The sequence below is a fragment of the Aedes aegypti genome, chromosome 3, assembly GCF_002204515.2.
Source record: "Aedes aegypti strain LVP_AGWG chromosome 3, AaegL5.0 Primary Assembly, whole genome shotgun sequence".
Taxonomy (NCBI): Eukaryota; Metazoa; Arthropoda; class Insecta; order Diptera; family Culicidae; genus Aedes; species Aedes aegypti.
Window position 1 is genome coordinate 93,070,154 of NC_035109.1, and position 21,815 is coordinate 93,091,968.

The 21,815-nt window shown below is 38.6% G+C and overlaps 1 protein-coding gene across 5 annotated transcripts; it reads right to left on the bottom strand.

Annotated features, from left to right (window-relative positions):
* Positions 1–1,888: 1,888 nt before the first annotated feature.
* Positions 1,889–21,815, bottom strand: LOC5564654 (stabilizer of axonemal microtubules 1). 5 transcript variants are annotated; one of them, XM_021852991.1, is made up of 8 exons: positions 21,747–21,815; positions 21,465–21,642; positions 13,583–13,871; positions 6,292–6,501; positions 4,468–4,756; positions 4,059–4,405; positions 3,385–3,670; positions 1,889–2,451 (listed from the first exon to the last, which is right to left on the bottom strand). In XM_021852991.1, exons 3-8 carry the CDS (start codon positions 13,706–13,708, stop codon positions 2,156–2,158), a joined length of 1,554 nt encoding a protein of 517 aa, XP_021708683.1. In that variant the 5' UTR covers positions 13,709–13,871; positions 21,465–21,642; positions 21,747–21,815; the 3' UTR covers positions 1,889–2,155. The 5 variants fall into 5 exon arrangements, with proteins under 5 accessions (XP_021708683.1, XP_021708682.1, XP_001649005.2 ...); XM_021852990.1 differs by having other exon boundaries at positions 13,583–13,830; positions 21,465–21,813; XM_001648955.2 differs by having other exon boundaries at positions 21,465–21,813.

Below are 21,815 nucleotides of genomic sequence, written 5' to 3' on the forward strand. Positions count from 1 at the left end.
ATCATTTAGCATGCCATAAAGAATTGCCTTTCCAAGAAAGAGCATAACTATAATAGAACAACACATTTTCTACCGAAAAATAAACACATTTTGTTTAAAAATGTTGTGCAAAAATATGAAGTTATTGCACTGTCGTGAATCGCAAGTCAGTCCCATCTGCATTTTCGTCAAAATTAAGTTGAGTTCAGTTTTCAACGTATCTTTCAATGATCTTTCAACATAGAAATCTAGACCTTATAGAGCTACTCTAGCCAGAGGAGTCATTTTGATCTTTGGGTCTTAATCGTGACTGCCCATAATCGCATAACAGTCCCATGTCGACTTTTGACCGATTTGCGTTTTTTGCATAAATCAAATCAACATCGTCAGAGGATCGATAAAAACTGCTAAAAAAGTAGCCTTTGTGCCTAACTTGTACAAAAACAAACCCCACTTGTGTTGTCCCATCTTGAAAATATTCGCATAACAGTCACATCAAAGTCCGTATAGTGGCCGGGCTCAGAAGGGGGCACCACTTCTAGTACTACATACAGTCTCTCGGTACTACTAGTTATGCGTAACAAAGTAAAGGGAAATCAACTATACAGTGCAACTTCCATGAGTCGATGTTCTATGTCTTAATATTGACTCATGGAACCATACTTTCATGGTAACTATGATGACTCGCTCAAACAGCATTCCAAAGCATTTCTGTTCCTTGACTCGATGTTTCCATGAGTCTATGGTCCCTTCAGATATCGACTAATGGAGGTTTGACTGTATTTAATACACACTTGCTTACGGCATTGTAAATGTCATGTATCAACGTTTTATCGAAAATATGTTTAAATTAGTGGATATCACACATAATTATGTATTTTAAATTACGATGCATTACAGATTTTCATTTTAGATAAGGCTTATACAAATATTAATCTTATTTTATGTCCGTACTTAACCATTTGGGTGGTACTAGGGAAATAAAAATAAAAAAAGGAACAAAAAGAAAAATAAAATAAAGTTCATTCTACATTTTTCATTTAAATTTTGTTATGATTCTTTGCTGGATTAGTTAGATTCGTCCTGAATCAGGTTGTTCTGGAACATCTCGAATAATTTCCATCGGATTCCATTTCCGCATTATCCAAAAGATGATCATCTGGGTCTCTCATGACTGGGACTCATGACTGTAAGCGCATTCCACGTCATGACGTGTGTTTTGAGAAAGTATTCAATCCTATGTTTTTGTTTATCTGGTGATTCATCCATGGACATACAGTAAACTATCCGTAACTCGCTATTCCGTATCGAGTTATAGAACGTGTAGTAAATGTGAGTTTTCATGGATACCTCGATGGTCCCTTTAACCAAAGTTACCCTGATTTTGTGTTCCTCAAGAAACACACTTTCTTTAATTTCCCTAACTCGATAGTCGCCCTAACATCGAGTTACGGAGAGTTGACTGTACTATAATAACTATTTTTTTACGGCCAAAGAACATAAATAGCAAATGAAACATCCAGTGCATTAATAACAATGAGTGTTTTAGTAGCTGTCGAACGAGCCGATGAACATGATGGGACTGGTATGCAAATATATTGGTATATTATATCGTATATAATCGCATAACAGTCTCGCTACGATTTTTCTGCATTTTAAGGCAAATTTTTAACTTGAATTCAAAAGAAGTTTATTAGGTTTGTTCGTGTACTCAACAAACAGTGATATGTAAAAATTTAACACATTTTAGGCCAAATAGAGACTCAAAATGAAACGAAATTGTTTCCACATTTCAATCGTCTTTTTCTCAGTTTGTCGTTTTCCAACATGGGACTGTTGTGCAAAGAGGGGCAGTTTAGCGGCCTAGCACCCCTCTCAGTAGTTTCTTTCGAATCAAAAACACACTAGCTTTGGGAACACATAGTAAGGCATCTTGTTTTGGTCTTACGGGACGTATAATTTTCGCTAAACAGATAACGTAAAATATAAACTACAAAGATAAAGTTTCAATAAATATGTTATCCTACATGAAGAATTTGTTCCTTCAATCTATGGTACAAAATTTGGTATGCTGCTGCTAATACAGTTTTCCATTCTACACATAGTACGTACATGGGTAATTGGTAGCTACTTATGATCCGATCCAGTTTGCTTCTTTAATGGTTCGTCCAACCCTTTAGCTTACGATTGCCGCCCGAGGGTAGCAGCCACCATCTGGTGCCAAATTCGCACAGCAGTTGACTATGGATGGATTACACGATTGGCAGCATGGGCCACCAGTTGGTCCGGAACCACACGACTCTTCCACAAATTCACCAGGTGGGGGGTAGCTCAGTTTGGCCGTGGTTTCCGATTCCATTGGCAGTGGTGGTGGCTGATAGCGGGCTCGTTGGGCCCACGGGTAGGTCTCCTTTGGCGCTGGACAAACCGGCATGTAGCTCATCTTGTTCGTTGTTTCGCTCTCCATCGGAACTAGAAGCGAATCATTTATGGATTTTGGTTAAGTAAATCTAGCTGAAATTAGGCCGCCGTCATATTGTTAGAATTAAAATTTGTTATCTCTGTTCGCTGGAACATACCACAAGTAACGAGTGTTCAGTAAAAAATGAGAAGTTTTTTATTAATAAAGTTAATTAACAAACAAAAAAATCAGTATTTTTTTTATTAAAAACATAATGTTTATTCCAAGGTTTATTCTTAAAAAAAAAAACGGCAATTAATATAGGAGAAGGGCGTAAGACGCAACTTAGTCGCGATGTTCTCACAAGAGCGCTGAACGACACTGACATCCGTATTCCGTATACAATTCCGGATCCTTGGTCTCCAATTATTTTTGTACACTAAGGCCTTGAGGGAGCCGAAAAAAATCCTCAATGGGACGGCACTGGGGCAAGTTGGTCGGGTTCTTATCTTACGTACGGTAAATCCGTTAAACCGTACAACACGCTCGCCGGGTGCTGCTGTTTCGACGCCATCTTCGATTGAACTGACAGGACCCGAACGAAAAGAAACATTTTTTGGAGTCCAGAGAGCAATTCTCTCGGAGAGAAAAAAAAAATTCTCTTTACTCTAATTACAGAAAGGTATTGAAATCATTCTCATTTTTTAATGAACACCAATTACATCTTTCCTTCATACGGTGCCGCTAAGTTTCCTATGCGTCTTAAGCGAAATGAGAGACACACCTCGTGATAAAATACCTAAGATTCAGAAAAAAGTAAAATTTTCGCAACAATTTAACTTGTTGGCTAACGACTGATTCACCAATTTGGGTTAAACAAAACGCTTCTCTACTAGTTCTAGCATATTGTATCGATCAGCGACACACAATTTAAATTCTAAAGGTATATGACGATGGCCGAATATACCCCATATGGACTCCAAGGTCAAACATCAGAAACTTACTTTCAGGCCGCTTATACGACAGAATCGGTTTGCAAGACTTCGGAGGCTGAACGTTCTCCTTGTTGGCCGGATAGGAGAGGCGATTTACGGTGTTGCTTTCCAGTCTACCTTGGGGAATGTGCAGCAGGTTCTGGGGAACGATCGGTTCACGCTTGGTACCGCTCTTACAACCGTAGTCGTGCCTGGTGGTCGTTATCTCCTGAATCGGTCCATCTCCGATAAGCGGTGCAGGTCTAGGAACAATCGGTGCAGGTCGCTCCGTATTACAGTACGTAGGGAAGGATAACTGAAAGAAGTATGGGAAAGCTATATCCTTCTATGAACTATTTTTGGGGCATAAGTTCTACACCGTGTGTTGGATATGTGTTTTACAGTTTGGTGAGTATAGAAAACTTTTGCTTCTTTGTGGGATTTCTGTGGTAGGCACGGTGTGGTGGTAGGTCTTGGCATGCTAGGAGACAATTTCTAAATGGTATTGTATGTACAAATTGGTTGTCCTGCGGACATTTTCAGTTCATAAATCAAAGTCGTGCATAAGTCAAACCGAATTACCTTCCATGTAATGCATGAATGTGTTAAGAGTGTGCGGAAAATGTAGAAGACTTTGATCGGCAGGTTTTGGCTTTGTTCGATCAAAAGAATTTGGAATGATCCACCACATAGCTAGGCAATACCTTGTAAACGGTGTCATCTTCCAGCTTTTGATGCGGTATCCGCAGCTGTTCCACAGGGCGGATCGCTGGCGGTCGTTCGCCACAAGCGCTATGGTAACTTTCTTTGTAGACTGTCTTTGATTCAAACCCGGAATCAGCAGGTACATGTAAGTTATTGAAGGGCGGAATCATTTTAGGACGCTCTGCGCCACAGCTAGTCATGTAACTCTTCTTGTACGTCGTGTCGTTCTCCATCGGTATGCATGGGGGCTGATAGCCGGCCCGTTTGGCCCATGGATGATCCTCTTTAGGTGCCGGGCAAACTGGAGGGTAACTCAGTTTGGCCGTCGTTTCCGAATCCATTGGAACTGTAAATGGATCAAAATGTGATTGAGTTCTTCAGAACGACAACTGAAATACTGATACCAACCTTCTGACCTCGTATAATGCCGAATAGGTTTACAGGACTTTGCCGGCGTAAAGTGAGCCATGTCGGGACTGCCGTACGAGAGCTTGTTCACAGTTTGCTTTTCAAACGGAGCGCTCGCGCTGCGGATGTGGCCTTCAGGAATGATTTTGTAGCGCTTGGGTGTCGTTTTAGCGACATAGTCATGTCTGGTGGTGGTTATCTCTTGGATTGGACCGGGTGCAATCATCTGGTTCCCGGTGGGCATGATAGGTTTCTGCCGTTCAACATTGTTGTATCCGGGGTAAGAGAGCTAGCAATGTAAAAGAATGAGGTAATACATATAAATGTTTTAATTTTAGAGGGTCCAAGTCATGAACGCTAATCAGCTATCATGATGACAAAATATTTTTTACGAAATTTTTTTGTACGAAAAAAAGGGCCAACATCGATTTTTTGACTGTTTTTATCAAAGTGTTAAATATCGCCATCCACGTCAGTAATAGAGTGTACGTGTCTTCGGATGAAATGTAAAAAATGCCTCAATAAACAACTTTGCAGAAGAAAGTTTTTTGCTAGGACGCTCCTATCAAAAGATAGAACTGATCTAGATCAGTTTCCACTTATCTAGATCAAATCTGAATGAGTTAAAATGTAGTACAAGTTATTCCAAAATACTTTGTCCAAGACACCAAACCTCTAGGATGCATATCAAGAGTACTAGAGGTTTTGGCCGTCGAAAACAGCGGTCTGTCCCAGTGTGCGGCGCCTAACGCGATATTTTCATGAATAGTTTCGAATGTCTCCCAAATGTTAGTAAATTTCAATATTTTAAAATTATGATTAAATTAATTGTAAAATTAAGGTTTCTGGATGATGACATTTTCATTTGTTTCGATTCCGCGATTTCCGGCTGGTCAAATATAAAAACCGATTGTGGTTAAATGACCCCTAGTGAATATTTGGAAAAGAAAAATTGCATTGTGAAGTGATAAAAGTGTAGCTAAAAGATATAGGAAAAGCACTAATTTTTGACCTCCAAGAATTCTGTTGTTATATTTTTTTTTTGAAGTTTACATGTACATGACGAAACACGTGTCAAATTCAAACTACGAAAAAAACACGTGCTCTGGTGGGGATCGCACCCACGACTCCCTATTTGCCAGATAGGCACTTCGACCTACAAGCTGCATACATCTCATACATCCGAAGAGAGTTTAGACTGCGAAATGATGACACCATGTGCTTTGGAATAATCGAGGTCAGTTCGCTTTCGAGCGGTTTCTCAAGGGGCTCCGCAGTTTGTAGGTTGAAGCGCCCATCTAGCGAATAGGGAGTCGTGGGTTCGATTCACACCCGAGCACGTGCTTTCTTTTCGCAGTTTCAATTTGTACATTTGACACGTGTTTCGTCGTGTACATGTAAACTTCAAAACTTATAAAACAACAAAATTCCTCCTGGAATTGTCTATGACATGACAATTAATTAATTGTGCAAGAATTTTGTAATATGTTGTGCCTTAGGCTATTGAAGCTCCCGATTTTTCTCGATGGTCGCTTTATACTTTTTTTTTTGGTTTTATGCCACCAGAAGGAAAGTTCGAACTTCTTATCCATATTCAGTAACATTTAAATTTTATCCATTCAGGAAAGTTTGGATAATATAGGGAAAGTTGGGCATTCGTGGAACTTGTTTTTGGGGAAACCGACTTTAAGAAATCCGACAGTTGGAAGAGAAATAGCACAACCAATAGTTACTCCTATTTGAAAATTATTGAATTTTGAAAGAACAATTACACTTTACTAATCTACCTAATTACAAATCGCAGCATCGATTCTCATTGCTTACCGAGGTGACGGTGTTCTGCTCCAGACATCCGGGTGCCATCGCCAGATTGTTCCGGGGCGGTATCGGCAGTGGGCGCGCATTACAAACGATCGTCGCCGGGTCGGCATTGAACGATGTTTTGTACACGGAATCACCTTGAAATTCCACTTCCGGCGGTTTGTAGCACGAGACCGGCTTGCAGGGTTGCCGCCTCGATGGCTGAACGTAGCGCTATCGGTGTGATAAGGGAGAAAGGAAGGTTGGCGATTGGTAGAGCGATTATCGATAAAATATGGTTACACGGTGCTCCCCGGAGCGCTATCAGAAAAAAAATCATCAGATCTGTGCTCACCAGTTGTTTTCTATGGCTAACCTGTATATTTGGGCAACATTAAAACACGAGGAAATAAAATAAGATAGAAGCGTTGGAGTTCTCAAAAAGTTCTTGGAGCAATTTATGAAAAACTTTCTCTAAGTATCTTTCGAAACACCACTGGAAGAATGTCTGGGAGACTTGGTAGAGGAATGACTAGATAAATTTCTGGAGGGACCTTCGGAGGAGTCCCTGAAAGTATGCCAGAAGGAATGATTAGAAGAATTCCTGGAGCATTTTTCATGAAATCTGAGAAAATAATTCTGATGAACCAGTCGAATAGTTGTGCAGTAGGCCGTCCCTTGTTTTTCGAAAATATGAAATGTTATAAGTTCGTCATGAGCACTTGGTAAGAAGAAAAAAATCATGTAAAATTTTGAAGTCCGTACGTGGACGCAAAGTGGTCCCTCAACGGCCCTGACGGTAGATGACATCGCTAAATCGAGCTCGCTGTTCTAGTGCACGCAACATGAGTACTAAAAGCCACTAGTAACAAATTCTGCGCGCGTTGATAGTCAGTACAGAAGTTAATTTTCTAAGAAGAAAATTTTTCTTCACTAGAGCAGCGAGCTCGATTTAGCGATGTCATCTACCGTCAGGGCCGTTGAGGGACCACTTTGCGTCCACGTACGGACTTCAAATGTTCGCGATGTCATCTACGTTCAGGGCCGTTGGGGGACCACTTTGCGTCCACGTACGGACTTCAAAATATTACCTGATTTGTTTCTTACCAAAACGAGCACTTTACAATGACGAGCTTATAACATTTCAAATTTAAAAAAGGGACGGCCTATTGTGCAGTTGTTTCTGAAGTTTTTTCATGACTCTCTAGAATTTGTCAACAAGATTCACTGCAAGCAGATATCATTTGGCCAAAATAGAGACTTCATTTAATCAAAAAAGACTTTTTACAGACTTGTATCAAAGACCAAATCTCTAAAAAGAGAGCTGCTGCCAGCCTTGCAAAGAGTGTAACTTTTAAACAGGCCACGCGATATTTTTGTAAATTATGCCCTGGCATGCACTGTCCATAAAAGCATAACTCTTCCCCTTGATGATACAACTAGATAACTCGAAAATCCAATTTTCGAACCACAGTCGACTCTCCATAACTCGATATTGAAGGGACCATCGACTTATAGAATTATCGAGTTATAGAATATACCGACACAAAAAATCACAAAATCGAAGAAACAAATTTCTGTATTCCCAGTACATATATGGTCTCTTCTGCAAGAGAGCAATAATATTTTGTTGATAATGTTTTACAAAATATTATTTGAATTTTTTTTCCGAAATGCTCAAAAAATCTTATTATTGTTACTGGCATTATTTTTTTATATTTTCATGTTTTTCAACTTTCATTTCAACTTGCCAGTACTTATTCACCTCTAAACAAGAATTAGACCAAGTTTCCCCAAATAAGAATGATTTTAAAATAGATATCGAGTTATGGAGGGAAATTTACCTCTCACGTGACATCGACTAGTGGAGATATCGAGTTATAGAAATATCGACTTATGGAGAGCAGGATATATGGAAATTTGAAGGGACTGAAAAATCCATCGAGTTATAGAGTATATCGAGTTGTGGAGAGTCGACTGTATTTTATATTGAAAGTTTGACCGTTTTACAAGGTGGGTGGATAATCACAGATTATATGATTGAAAAGTAACCTTTGACTTGTTTACTTTGAATAACACGCCTATGATCAGTGAATATATGGCAGATTTAATTAAGATTTATGTTTCGACAAATTGAACTCTAAAAATCGAAAGTTCGAGTTATTTAGATGTAGCATTAAGGGAACGAACTGTTCCATATGAAAAAGTATACATTGAAAAATGATCGCTCAAAGTTTAAATATTTTCTGAACATAATCCACGTTTCTTAGTTTCTGTGGGGGTCGAAAGTTCATATAAAGACTGTTGTGTCTTTTAAATATAATTCTGTACTAACTTCACATTTTTCCACAAAGATAACTTTTGGCAGTGCAGTCTTTTGCAAGGATGGAAATCTAGTGATCATGACAAAACACATGATGCATCGCGGTTGTTCTTTATCCTGCGATCAAAGCGACAACGATTAACCTTTTGTCGTTAAGTTATCATAACAAACTTTGCTCGGCGAATAATGCATCGTGTTGCGTGTATGGTAGCGATTAATGGATCATTGAAGGTAGTTTTTATCAGTGCTCACCGCATCAAAACAAAGGCGCCACTGTATATGGGATTTAACATTGTGACAGCTTTGCTGTTCTGTCAAACACACAAGGCTACGGTGGCGCTATCTATGCTTCCCATAGCGGCCGTTTTGGTTATTTTAATGATCCATTGTTCGCGAATCAAAGTTCTATCATTTTGAGGATTTTTTAACGTTTTCGTAGTGATTTACCTCTGGACATGTTGTTTGTGATTCTGAAACCGTTCGAACATTGGTTGAGCGAAAAATAGTAGCGCGAATGCGGCATGATTCAAGTTGATCGCTACTTGTAACAACATCCGATAAACTCTTTGTCCCATGACAAACTGTGCATTGAATGCATCCTGTATCCTTTCCACCAGGCCCATGGCACGGGACGACTTCTAGCGTAGTCAACATCTCCATGTGTTTATCCATTTTCGGGTAAATTGAATCGAGAGTGCAATCAGGATGAGAAGTTTTGTTTAATGTTTATCAACCCCCCCGCGAAGTGACAGATAACGCAATTTTCACGTACCTACTTTCAACGTAAACAATGGGGCCATCCACCGCTGCCGGCACAATTTTTCACTATGGCAGATCGGAATTTTGTTTCGTTGTTGACGGGTGCAAAACAACGAATGGAATGAAATGAAATAAGGGCGAGTCTGATATTCTCGTCTGCCAATGGAAATAAATTTAATAAAATCACCAAGTTTAAGCACCAAATGAACTTAAGAGCGTACCAATTTGTTCGATGAAAAGATTAAATGACGTGTTAGTGCTTTGTTTTGCGGAAAAGTAATCTATAAGAAATTACTTACAATACAGCCTAACTGATTTGTGGATCGCTTTTATGCCCTCAAAAGAAAGCGCTGGCCGTAAAATAAAATAAAATAAAATAAAATATTGTGGGCCTCGTGGCCGTGCGGTTAGTGTCGTTAGGCATTTAAGGTGAAGATAAACCGAAGCCAAACCTCAAATTTTCAAGAGCACGAATCTGTAGAACCGAACACCCGTTTGAACTGAAAACCTAATCGATTGGTCTCTACCAGCTCGTGACCAATCGATTAAGTTTTCAGCTTAAACGGATGTTCGCTTCTCCAAATTCGTGCTCTTGAAAATTTGTGGTTTGGCTTCGATTCATCTTCACCTTTAAGCGCATCGTGTCATTGGGTGTGGGTTCGATTCCCGCTTCAGCCATTGAAACTTTTCGTCAGGAATGTTTCTCAACTGTGCCACTGAAGCATCCTTATCCATTGTCTAGTGTTAAGCTACATTCCGTGCAGCTAAATGGCTGAAGACGGTGTCCTTATCTTTTTATTGGAGATCGAATCAAGTCGAAAAGTGATATTTTTTTATTTGCAGTTTTTTTCTATGCGGATTAGAACACTTTTTCTCATACTCACCACCAGAGGTCTAAGTTTCAATCAAATAAGCCTATGAACTAATATACGATGACGTCACGCTGCAACTTTCAGCGTGAAGAAAACCTTTACAGCGGGCGATGTATACAGAAAAATAAATGATTTCGTTGCACATTCATCCACGCATTGTTCATCCGATGAACATTCGTGTTGGCGTGGATGTCATTTTATGTAAACATATTTAGATCGGAAAAAATCAACAAGAAAAGTAGACCGTGGGTAAGTCCATTGGCTGAACTATCCAGCTTTTTGAAAGCGGTGATGGCCGCCAAAAGTTAGCTTACTTTCTGGTAGGGATCCAACATATTGACGTTTGGCTTTATTCCGGTCAATAGGCAAATTTAATGCGCCACCATCATAGAGGTCGCTAGGAAAGAAGGAGAGAAATGTCATTGAAAATGTTTGTTTACGTCCAAAATTCATTTTTTTTTTACCCAAAAATTAGCTCATAATCAATTAATTATTAAACTATTTTCCATTGGCATAATCATTTCGACCCTTTATTCTTGCGATACGCGTGATTTCATAACAAATTTAACCACAAACAAAGAATCCGGAGGTTAATAACCTATGTAGCCAAACACCAATTTTCCAATTTTATCCCACTAATCGTACAAGAGCACTGTAGGATCTGTACATTTTCGAAGGAAAAAAAGTTTATCAGGTTTTTCAATGCTCTCTAATTGTCTACAACATAACTATTCCGAGAAAAAGTGTAATATGTTTGCTCTTCCCTATGCTGCACACGGTGCGGTCTCAACTCAACCTCTTTTATGACGGTTCTCCTACTAGCCACCAGATGTCGAAGTGATCGTTCAGCTTTGAAAATATTAGCCTATTGACTTGTCCACCGGTGTTATAAATTCACTCGGTTAAAGAATTTTGACGTTTTAGCGGGTTACGTAGATGCTTCTCACGTGTTTCGGTCAAGTGTAAAAAATCTTGGACTGAGTAAATTTAGTGCACCGGTGGATAAGTCCATATCAAGCGACCCAAGTCAAACGCCAGATCACTAGATCCCTTTTTGTAAAAGTGGGCTAATTTTTGGTGATATTAGCGTTCGTAAAAGCGGGATACTTCATCCAATAAGCTTATCTGATTGAAATTTAGACATCTGGTGGTGAGTATGAGAAACAAGTGTTTGCACCCGCAAAAGAAAATGAACTGCGAGTTGATATAATCTCAGATTGATTTCAAGCTTATAAATACAGTCAATTTCCCATAAATTAATGATTATCGTAAATATCTAAGGGATGATTAAAATATTATGTAACGAAGAAATTTGCCAATTTAAACCCCCTCCTTCCCTGAAGTAACAGGTTTTATATGGAAAATTTCAATTTATTGTATGGACCGAAACACTACAAAATATCCCTTATCTCTCCTTGTTGTGTTTGAACGTAATATTTGAACGATCCCTAACAAATTTGTCTTGCTTTGAATTGCTAAGTGGTCAAAAAATAATTTCGTAAACAAAGGAACGGTTACTATAAGCAACTCACAGCATGCGGACCACATCACACCACTATTCAAAACTCGCTCGTGGGCCATACAAAATCTTCCCGATGACCGTACAAATCCTTTTAGAGAATCGCTATTTGGTGATAACTCGTTTATAATGATGTTACAAATGCCAAACAAAATATGTAAAACTTGTTTTATGTCCATCAAGCATAATTCTAGTTTACGCCCTATTTTGAGAACACTCCATGATTTCATTGAGTTTGACAGTACCACGGACCAAAATTTTTCGGTACATTGACGTTGTACTGCAGCTGTCATGATGCTCCCGGGTTGATGTTTATGATCCGTAATCGAGGAAGTGTCGCAATAAAATAACTGATTGCTTGCTTGGAGGCTTGCAGGATGCCTTTCAATTTTTTCTCTCCTTCCAAAACCATCGAAATGTTGAATGTGCTTCAACTTTTTGGCACATTATTAGCTGCTTAACAATATCAAAAATTGATAACCAAACCATAACAAACAATTAAACAAAACAATGGTCTTTATTTTCACAGTTCTTACAACTGACAGTGGGCGATATTTACTTATCGCCCGGGACATCCTGGCTACGAAGAACACTGTGTATCGATATATGGTTGTCAGGGGCCTGCGATCCGCCGAGTATCCAACAGCTGAGAATTCAATTATTTTCAATACCGAATCTCGGTACTTATTGTACCGAGAAATCGGAAAACCAATTTTTCTACCGAGATCGTAATCATCGTCATCATCGAAACTTCAACTTCAACAGTTTTCTGTTCAAAACTAAAAATTATTCGATGAAAATGTGTCACTGTGTTTCGGTTGGAGAATGAATACAGTGAATAAATTTTCCTGTAAATTTTCTTGATTTTGAACGAAAAAACTGCTTTTGAAAATTCCGAAATCAATGACGGATCTTGCCCCCTTAATGGATGGTTTCCTTGGCGGTTGCCAACGTGGTCAACAGCAAGCTACGGCACTGAACACATGTGTCTATTGTGGCGCTATTTCTAATTTCTGTTCCTACAGTAGTACTAGCTTCACGCCACAGGCAAAACACAAGTCAAAATGGTATTTTACATAAGTTTTGTATTGTTCCAACGAACAATAGGTCAAAAGCTTTAGATTGATGTAAACAAGTTCTCAGTTTTCTCTTTAGTTAAATAAAAAATACTTTTTTCTAGTACAGGTCGGACTCGATTATCCGGAGTATCATTTTTTTTTCACTCCGGATAATCGAATCCTCCGGATAATCGAATCACTAAAAGACAAATTAAAATCAACAATAAAAGAACTTAAATATTATCCTTTATCGTTGTTTCGTTTAAAGGATGCAGTGGCGTAGCCAGAAATTATTTGTAGGAACGTTGTTAGGAGGCTTGAGAAGAAAAAAATGTTTTGACCGACATACACAAAAAACCCTTTTTAAGCCCCCTTTTTCTTACCTACGTCCAAAACTGCAAAACCATTCATATTGTAAATTGCAATGTCAAATTATTTTAAATTTATGCATAAAAACTGAAAAACATGAATATTAATAATCAAATTCCGGATAATCGAGTCTAAAATTCCGGATAATCGAATCCCGGATAATCGAGTTGCCGGATAATTGAGTCTTCGGATAATCGAGTCCGACCTGTAGTGTTACTATAGGTACAGGGGAGCTTAAAAAAACACTGCTACTATGTATTTTTATAATATTCTTTATCAGGAATAGAAAAAAACGGGTGAGCTCAGATTTGATGGAGATTATTTTCAAATAATAACGGTCTGGAGAGCACCGTGCAGAGATAAAGGCATCAAGGGCGGATTAAATTGCGAGTTTGGCAAACTATTGAGCACTTACCACTTTTTTAACCGGAGTGCAGTCAGGGCGGCCACACGAGCAGTTGTAGCAGTTTTGCTGTGGCACGTTGCCCTGGGATCGCTGCCTTGGAAGGGCCGGATTGCCCCCGCAGCATTCCGTCGTCATAGCCGGCTGGGAAATGCTGCCCGTGGCACACTGTGTTACGAAATCACACGGAACGCCATCGTCCACTTGGGCACTACAGTCGACTGGGAGATTCGAAGGGACTTCAACTGCTTCAACAGGTTCTAGAATCGGTTCGGCAAAGGCGGCATCCAGAGAGAGGTTGCTTCAGTTTTTTTATTCGGTTAGAAAAGTTCCGCAGTTTCATGTTCAGCAGATTATCATCGTTGAACAGGGAATTTATTTGGTCGATAAAAATTCATTAGACGGAATAAGGTCGGAACGAATTCTACCGTGGGAAGTGGCAGACGGATGGACAACCCGCCAAGCTTTCACGGCCCCGATGTGAAACATATGTGTGTTAGCATAGAGAAACTTACTTGGCATCGCAATTTTCCATGTTTGAAGTCTTGAGTGGAGAAATTTTTCCTTTTTGAGAGTCAAAGTCGAGATAGGGTTCGGAAAACACTTTTGGGGACGGAGAAGCAGCTTAGCAGGTGGGGGAGATGGGCTATGGAATAAAGTTCCGGAACTTATAATTTCGAAACCAATTTTCGCTACACGGTTACGGCTACGAGACAGATTTGAAGACTTTCGTGTAAAAAATGAGCTTTGACAGCGACAGTCTTGCGGATTGGGTTACTACGATGCTTCGTTGCCTAAGCATTTCATGCATTTCATAGCTAATATGTGGCTTAACCAAAGACTTTGGCTTAACATTTTCAGGACGACTTTTTTCTACACTCATTTTGCGTTCCAATTCGTTTTTCTGTTTTTTGGATGTATCAATCATAGAAAAAGCAAAATAAGTACATATGTAGAAAAAGGTTCTTACAAAAAGTTCTGGAATATCTATGTTAGGATTTGTATCGAAAAAGGATGGATAGACCAGGGTAAACCCTTCTATCCAATTAAATCATAAATAGAGGAAGAATCAAGATATTCTAGGCTCTTCAAATTGTTGTGGAGGTCAATCTACCAAATCACAAAATATTTGAAAGTTTTTTTTGTTCAAAAACATTTCTTTGTACCACGGCTTCTCCTTCTTTCTTGACATTACGTCCTCACTGGGAAAACGTCTGCTTCTCAACTTAGCGTTCTTCTGCGTATTTCCTCAGTTATTAACTTTGAGCTTACTTTGACAAAGTCGCCACCCAAGTGACATTGGTTGCTGAACAACGGCTTGTTTATCTCAAATTTTGTTTGTACAGCTTTTTTTAATTGTTTATTAGTATCATTCCAAACATTGCATTCATTTCTTATTTCTAGGTGTTCTGTATTAGACAACACTATAATCCTAATGTGGTAAAACAAAATTGAGCTTTTATTAACATTTGGTTGACAACATATAACATTTCATTTGCCGTAGCAGTTCAGATTTTTTACAGATGAGTTGATTTTACCTGCATATAAAAGAGAAAAAAACAGTTTTCAATTTACACCCGATTCTGTTCTTGCACGGGGGATGCGTACCGTGAAAAAAAAAGTTTTCAGTTCAAAATTGCAAAAACCGTGCAAAAAAAGTAACACCATTTCTCGACGTTTCATGCAAAAATAAGGTTTTGGTGAAAAAAAAATGTATGGAAACTTTTTTTGCACGGCCGTGTAAAAAAAATCCGTGCAAAAACAGAATCGGGTGTACTTAACCTAAATAGGGTAGGTGTACCAGTTTTGGCCACCCTAAGGAAAAATATTGTTTATACATAAATCAAACGACCTTTGGTTACTGTCAATACATCAAACGAAAGCTTTCAATCCATGCTCATCAGGGAAAATATGAAAATTTATCAGAAACTTTGTTTTTGTATTAAAAATGGTGGCGGCGAATACTGGACCACTTCTGCACCAGTATTCGCCACGATTTTAATTTCGGTTAATGAATTCCCCACTTACGTTGATTTCTTATGAAGGGTGGCGAATCAGGAACACCATGGCGAAAAATAGGTGCAAAAATTTTAAGGAAAATGATTTTTTTCTATTATTTTCTTAGAAAATTTTGCGGTTTCTAAGAATGTTTCCGTATCATCTTAAAGCAATTTAGCGAACACTAAACAGTTGGCAACCATATATGTCGTAAAACGGTATATAATCTAGGGTGGCGAATAACTGGTACATGGCGAATACCGGTACACCTTCCCTATATAACGCATTAATCGTGGCAATAGAAGATTGCAACGATTTTTTGTTTAAAATTATTGATTATTTTATTTGAAATTTGTTCCAACTTTTGAACATTGGATATTCTTTTTAACTCATTAGTACTATACCAGGGAGGAAGCTTCTGAATCATTTCTAAAATTCTATTTTGAATCCTCTGCATAGCTTTCTTCCTGGTGTTAAAACAGCTAGTCCATATTGGTACAGCATACAACATGGCTGGCCTGAAAATTTGTTTGAAGATCAGGTTGTTCTTAAGACAAATGTCAATAAGTGAATACAGACATTTTATATATTTGTTACATTTGGCTTGAATGCCCTCAATGTAATTTTTGAAAGTTAAGTTCTTATTTATGAGCCAATACATCCAATTCTAAATCATTGGAATTTCAAATTCATTTCAAATAAAGAGCTTTTGGTTTATGTGGGAATATAATTAGTTGAGTTTTGGAAGCATTAGGAGAAATCTTCCATTTTTTGCAAGTATGAAGAAAAAATATCCAAACTCTTTTGCAATCTACTACAGATGACACGCAGACTTCGTCCTTTGGCGGAGAGGCCTGTGTCATCCGCAAACAAGGATTTTTGACATCCCTGAGGTAACTCAAGTAAGTCAGATGTGAGAATATTCTATAATATTAGACCCAAAATGCTGCCTTTAGGAAAATCAGCTTTTACATGAAGTCTTTCAGACTTGAAGTTCTGATAAATAACCTAAAGTGTACCATTTGACAGATAACTTTGAATTATTCCAACAATGTATGTTGGAAAATTAAAGTTTTAAAATTTTACAATCAAGCCTTCATGCTGAAGCTGCAAAGAAGGAATTGTTGAAGAAATTTCTCGCCGATTTCTTGCAGAAAATTTCTTCAGCGACTCCTGTTAGAACTGACATGTTTTTCAACTGCGAACTGTGATCAGAAAAAAGTGCTTCCTTGACCGATTCCTTGCAGGAATTACTCATGCATCAATATAGCCCAAGAATAGTAGTTTACGGAACAAGTTGCATAATGATGATTTTTACAGCACAAGTCGTAAATTATGGACAATTACGACGAGTGCTGTAAAAATCGAGTTCTGCAACGAGTTACGTACATTTTTTGCAATTTCGTGGAAGACCACTTGAGGGTATCAGAAATTATATCGGAATGCATTCATCATCATTTTATAGTTTCTGAAAAATTGTTGTGTTATGATTCATAACAGTTGCGTAATGATAAAGCGTTGCGTAATGAATCATTACAGCACTCGGTTCAGTTGCGTAATGACAATTTCCGCACTGCATACTTCAGTGCAGGAAAGTAGACCGTTTCATGACAGATTGGCGTGATGAAAAACAGGTTATTACGATGAGAAATGGTAAAAATTACTTTTCAGCAGCGAATCAGGCTTAAACACTGTCTTCGGTTTAGGGTTCTCCTCGCACCCGTTTTGAAAGGGTTAAACGGCGAAAAGCTATAGATAGGTCATGTAATCCATGTAATTCACTGATCGAAACCATAGTGACACCGATGTGACCCAAAAACAGTGCTCATTCCGGTTCCCTAGTTTAAAAACGTGGCTCTATATAGATTCCGTTACTTACTCCACCAAATGAACAACAGTATTTCTCAATGCTTGAACAGAACCAGTGGTCGATTACACGTTACAAGTTCCGTAGAATACACGTGGGCACTACTACTCAAAACGGTTCCACTGAAAGGGTTTCCGTTTGTTTGACTGGTGTAGATGACGAGACGAGGCTATCCCACGGCGATAAAGATGAGCGTGCCACCATCGACCTGATTATGTTCTGCATACCTTCCGACCCCCCTTTAACTATGGCATGGCTTGTGAACATGAAAAACTAACAACTTCAAGTTGGGTAAACATAATATGTAGGTAGGTCCTGTTGGAAGCGTGCCTCGTTGGTCGTTGCGCAAAGTTAGCAGACGGCAATGTTGATGGCGGCGACGAAGGATTGTTATTTATTCATGTCTTCGTTCAGTTCCATTGGGAGAGCACATGGTTGCGAAATATTGTGACTGGCAGACTGCCGTTTTCCATTTTCAATAGTATTTTTTTCTAACTATATGCTGGCATGTAGGTACGTACAGGAAGGTGCATATGTGCTTTCACTAGCATACCCGTAAATCAACATAGTCCGAACAAGTGGCAAATATGCAATTCAAATGATGTTTTCCGACGAAAATCGATTGCTCACCGTGGACTTGATTCCAGAACCTAGGATCGGGTTGTTCGGCTTTGTCGGGTTGACGAAATTCGTCCGGTGAGCGCCACGGTACGATTAATTTGAATTGCAAGGTCACGTTTATTAGTGCCTCCTGGTTTTGGTGGACTCGAATTTATGAGTCGATATTAATTACCAATTATTATGTAGATTGTAGGTCCGTCCTTCTTACATTGCGTAGCTCCTGAAGAAAAGTCTAGCTATTCATACCTGGCTTCTCTTTAGGTCAAGGTCTCCGAAAGAGGCGCGTCCACATTCGAAACCATGGGTAGTAGGGCTGTGCACAATGACGATTTATCGGTATCGGCGATATTCCAATGTTTCAATATCGATATCGGCGATATATCGGATTTGACATTATCGGTATCGAACCGATATCCGATATTTTTCAATGATGCGATTTTCAAACAATATCGAATATTTCGGGCTTATTTGAAATCAACTGTTGCATTGTGGAATCAATTGTCTGAGTTTTGCAGTTATGGTATGTTATGTTTAGCGGATATCTTAAATTCCGTCTAACTAGTTTTAACATAATCATTGAATGTTGTCCTGATTATCGGACAGACAATAGTTTTATCGATATCGGATAATATCGGGTCAACAGATATCGGATATCGTATCGATAAAATCAAGCCGATAATATCTTTTCGCTTGCTTGGATGTATCCGTGGCGTTCCAATTGGATTCTACCATGGACATTCCCTAATTTTTCAGTTTCATCCTGAGAGTGCACTCAGGAACACCACAGAACGGTTCAGGGCCGACAAAGCTGGAGGCTGCACCCTGTCTTGCTAGATTGTCGGCGATTTCATTCCCCTCAATTCCACAATGGCCGGGCACCCAGTACAATGTAACTTCGTTCCTACTGGTTAATTGCTTCAGAGAAAGAATGCATTCCCACACTAACTTTGATCTACATTTGAATTTACTCTATTATTGTGATATCTTTCCAACCATAAAAACCCATCGGATTGTTAGACGCAACTCTGTATAATTCCGTTTTATTTCTTTTAACTACTCCCAATAAAACAAATATTAGTTATTTATGCAACAAGTTGCAAAATGATGATTTTTTCAGCACGAGTCGTACATTTATCCAACGAGGCTCGCCGAGTTGGATAAATACGACGAGTGCTGAAAAAATCGAGTTTTGCAACGAGTTGCATACAACATATTTTGCAATAACGAAAAATGCCGGTAAAGTTGGATTTTTGGGGATATTTCAAGAATATCCACATGGCCATCCATGCGTTGTAGCAACTCAGTGTTTCTCAATCAGGTAGGCTGTGGAATGACTGTCACAAATTTTCACACTTTCATTGCTGATTCTACTTTTAAAGACAGACCAGGTAAGGACGCCCCGCTTAGAATTTTCAACCATATTGTATATGCTGAATTGCCAACATTACAAGAACCGCCCCATAACGCTCCCGTCCTTTTATATAGTGACCCCATAAATCCTCTACTTCCGCAAGACTCAGAATCCCCACGGTCAACCAGCTTCTGATTCTAGGAATCCGATTTAATTCGGTTAGTCAAATGGATGAAGAATCAACTTGAGTTCTGATTCTACACCCATTTGACGAACCGAATTGAATCGGATTCGGATCCTAGAATCAGAAATTGTTTGAGAAAATCACAGCATTTCAATAAATGACGTATGGAGGTGATCCGACGCCGGTTCGGTAACTTCCAAAACAGAACTGAAAAGTGCTACTTTTCGATACTGTTATCAGTGCTGAAAAGTAACACTTTTCAGCACTGTTTGTATCGGTATTAAAAGTAGGCTGTTATGTAGGTCATTTCCTTGATAAAAAGTAAGCCGATACGCAATCGAATTGCAAAAAATCTATTTTGTGATTAAAACTCATTTATCACATGAAAATATAATCATACTAGACTATTTGAAGCGAAATAAAAATAAAATAAAAAAAATCATTTTGGACTTAAAAAAATCGATGTTAGAAAAACTTTTTTCCCTAAAATATGCTCAATTTGCAATGTATGGACGACTTTTAGTAAATTTAATTACGAAAGTTTTTGCTTAAGGATGATCAAAATCTGAAATGGCCGTTTTTTTAAATCGACTTCAAAGTTTTTAATTATTTTTTTTTCAGTGTAGAAAATGTTTTTTTTTTTTTTCTAACTTCAGGAAATTTTACGACAGTCCCAATACAACACTTTTTTTTTGTAGGTCGTACCGTTTTCGAGTTATACGGGTTTATAAAACTTTGACCCTTTCCAAATGTTAGTCTAGATCGATTGAAAAAAAAATATGCAAAGTATATTAGTTTCACATACTTTTAACATCCAGAAAGTTTCATTGAATTCTGAAGAGGTGCTGCCAATCGCGTGTCGAGTTGGTGTGAAATCCGTCCATACTGAACCAAGTGTTTTATAATGGTTTCAGAAAAACGTACCCCAAGCATTCGAAATATCAAAATATTTGCATTATCTGCTGTAATAATGGAACTCATCTATTTGATGATTCATCTATGTCAAAGTAACATCGGGAAAATCAGAATTGATGGAGTTCTTAAGGCCGTACGGGACGGTATTGTAATCACCCAATCCCTTTGAAGAAGCAAATCTCAAGTACCACTTAATATATCGATGCGAAAAATGTATCAATATAATTCTATACATGTAGTGCACAACCCAATAAATTTTCAGCTTAATCAGTTCGCTATAACTCGAGATTTGCTTCTGCAAAGTTTTGACGATAATTGTTAGAGTGAGACAAAAGATAGGGATAATAACACGGTCTCCCGTGTCACCTTAACGTATCTTTAAAGCGTCAAAATATCATCTAGTCCGGTCTGTCTAAACACCGACCAAATATTCATAGAATAAATTTCAGTTTTGAACAGAGAAGTGCTGTCGAAGTTTCGATTATATGATTACAAAGATGGATTCTGGAACGTCGACATTTTCGACTACTGGGCCTAGAGTATCCAAATTGTTCTTGCAGTTGTGCGTACATCTGCAGCTTAGAGAGGATCTCTAATGTGTTACCATAGGCTTTGTTTTCTATTTACTACCTGTCAACAATTTGTTTATCAATTGATTGTTACTAAATTTTATTACTCACTTTAAAGTCTAAAAAAATAGGCAGTTACATTAATCTTCTTGTTTGTTGGGCAAAGCATACCTTTTGGGTAACTAAGGAATACGTATCTTCAAATTTAAAATACATATATAGAAACGGAAGATTACAAAACCACGTGCCCACTGCTCTACGCAGAATTTCCATCCAAATTCAGCAAGCTTTATGGCAATTTCCATTCAATATGCTAACACTTTCACTATCGGGCTGACCTTATTCCGTCAAAATGAAATCGTCATTCAAACACGCCACCGAATAAGCACCTCTCTTTAATCAATAACGAAATTTCGGAGCCGCATTCATTTTTTGGGTGTTTCGTATTCCGACAAGTTCGAAACGACCTTCAATTCAAGCGAGCACTACTGTTTGGTTTGGTTTTCACTCTTGCTTTTCGAGTATTTTCGCTGCTCCCTTCACTGATTAATAAGTCATCTGCAATATCTGATGGAAAGTATGAAGGTTACGCACTCGCGGAAGCACTGAACCCAAAATCGAGTAACCAATCTGCTTTTGGAAGTTTAAAAAGCCTAACGGATCGTTCATACGCTTATTTCCGGTTCCGCGTTGATGTGAACCGCGCGACCGCCAAACACCGACTGCCGAACACGAAGCCC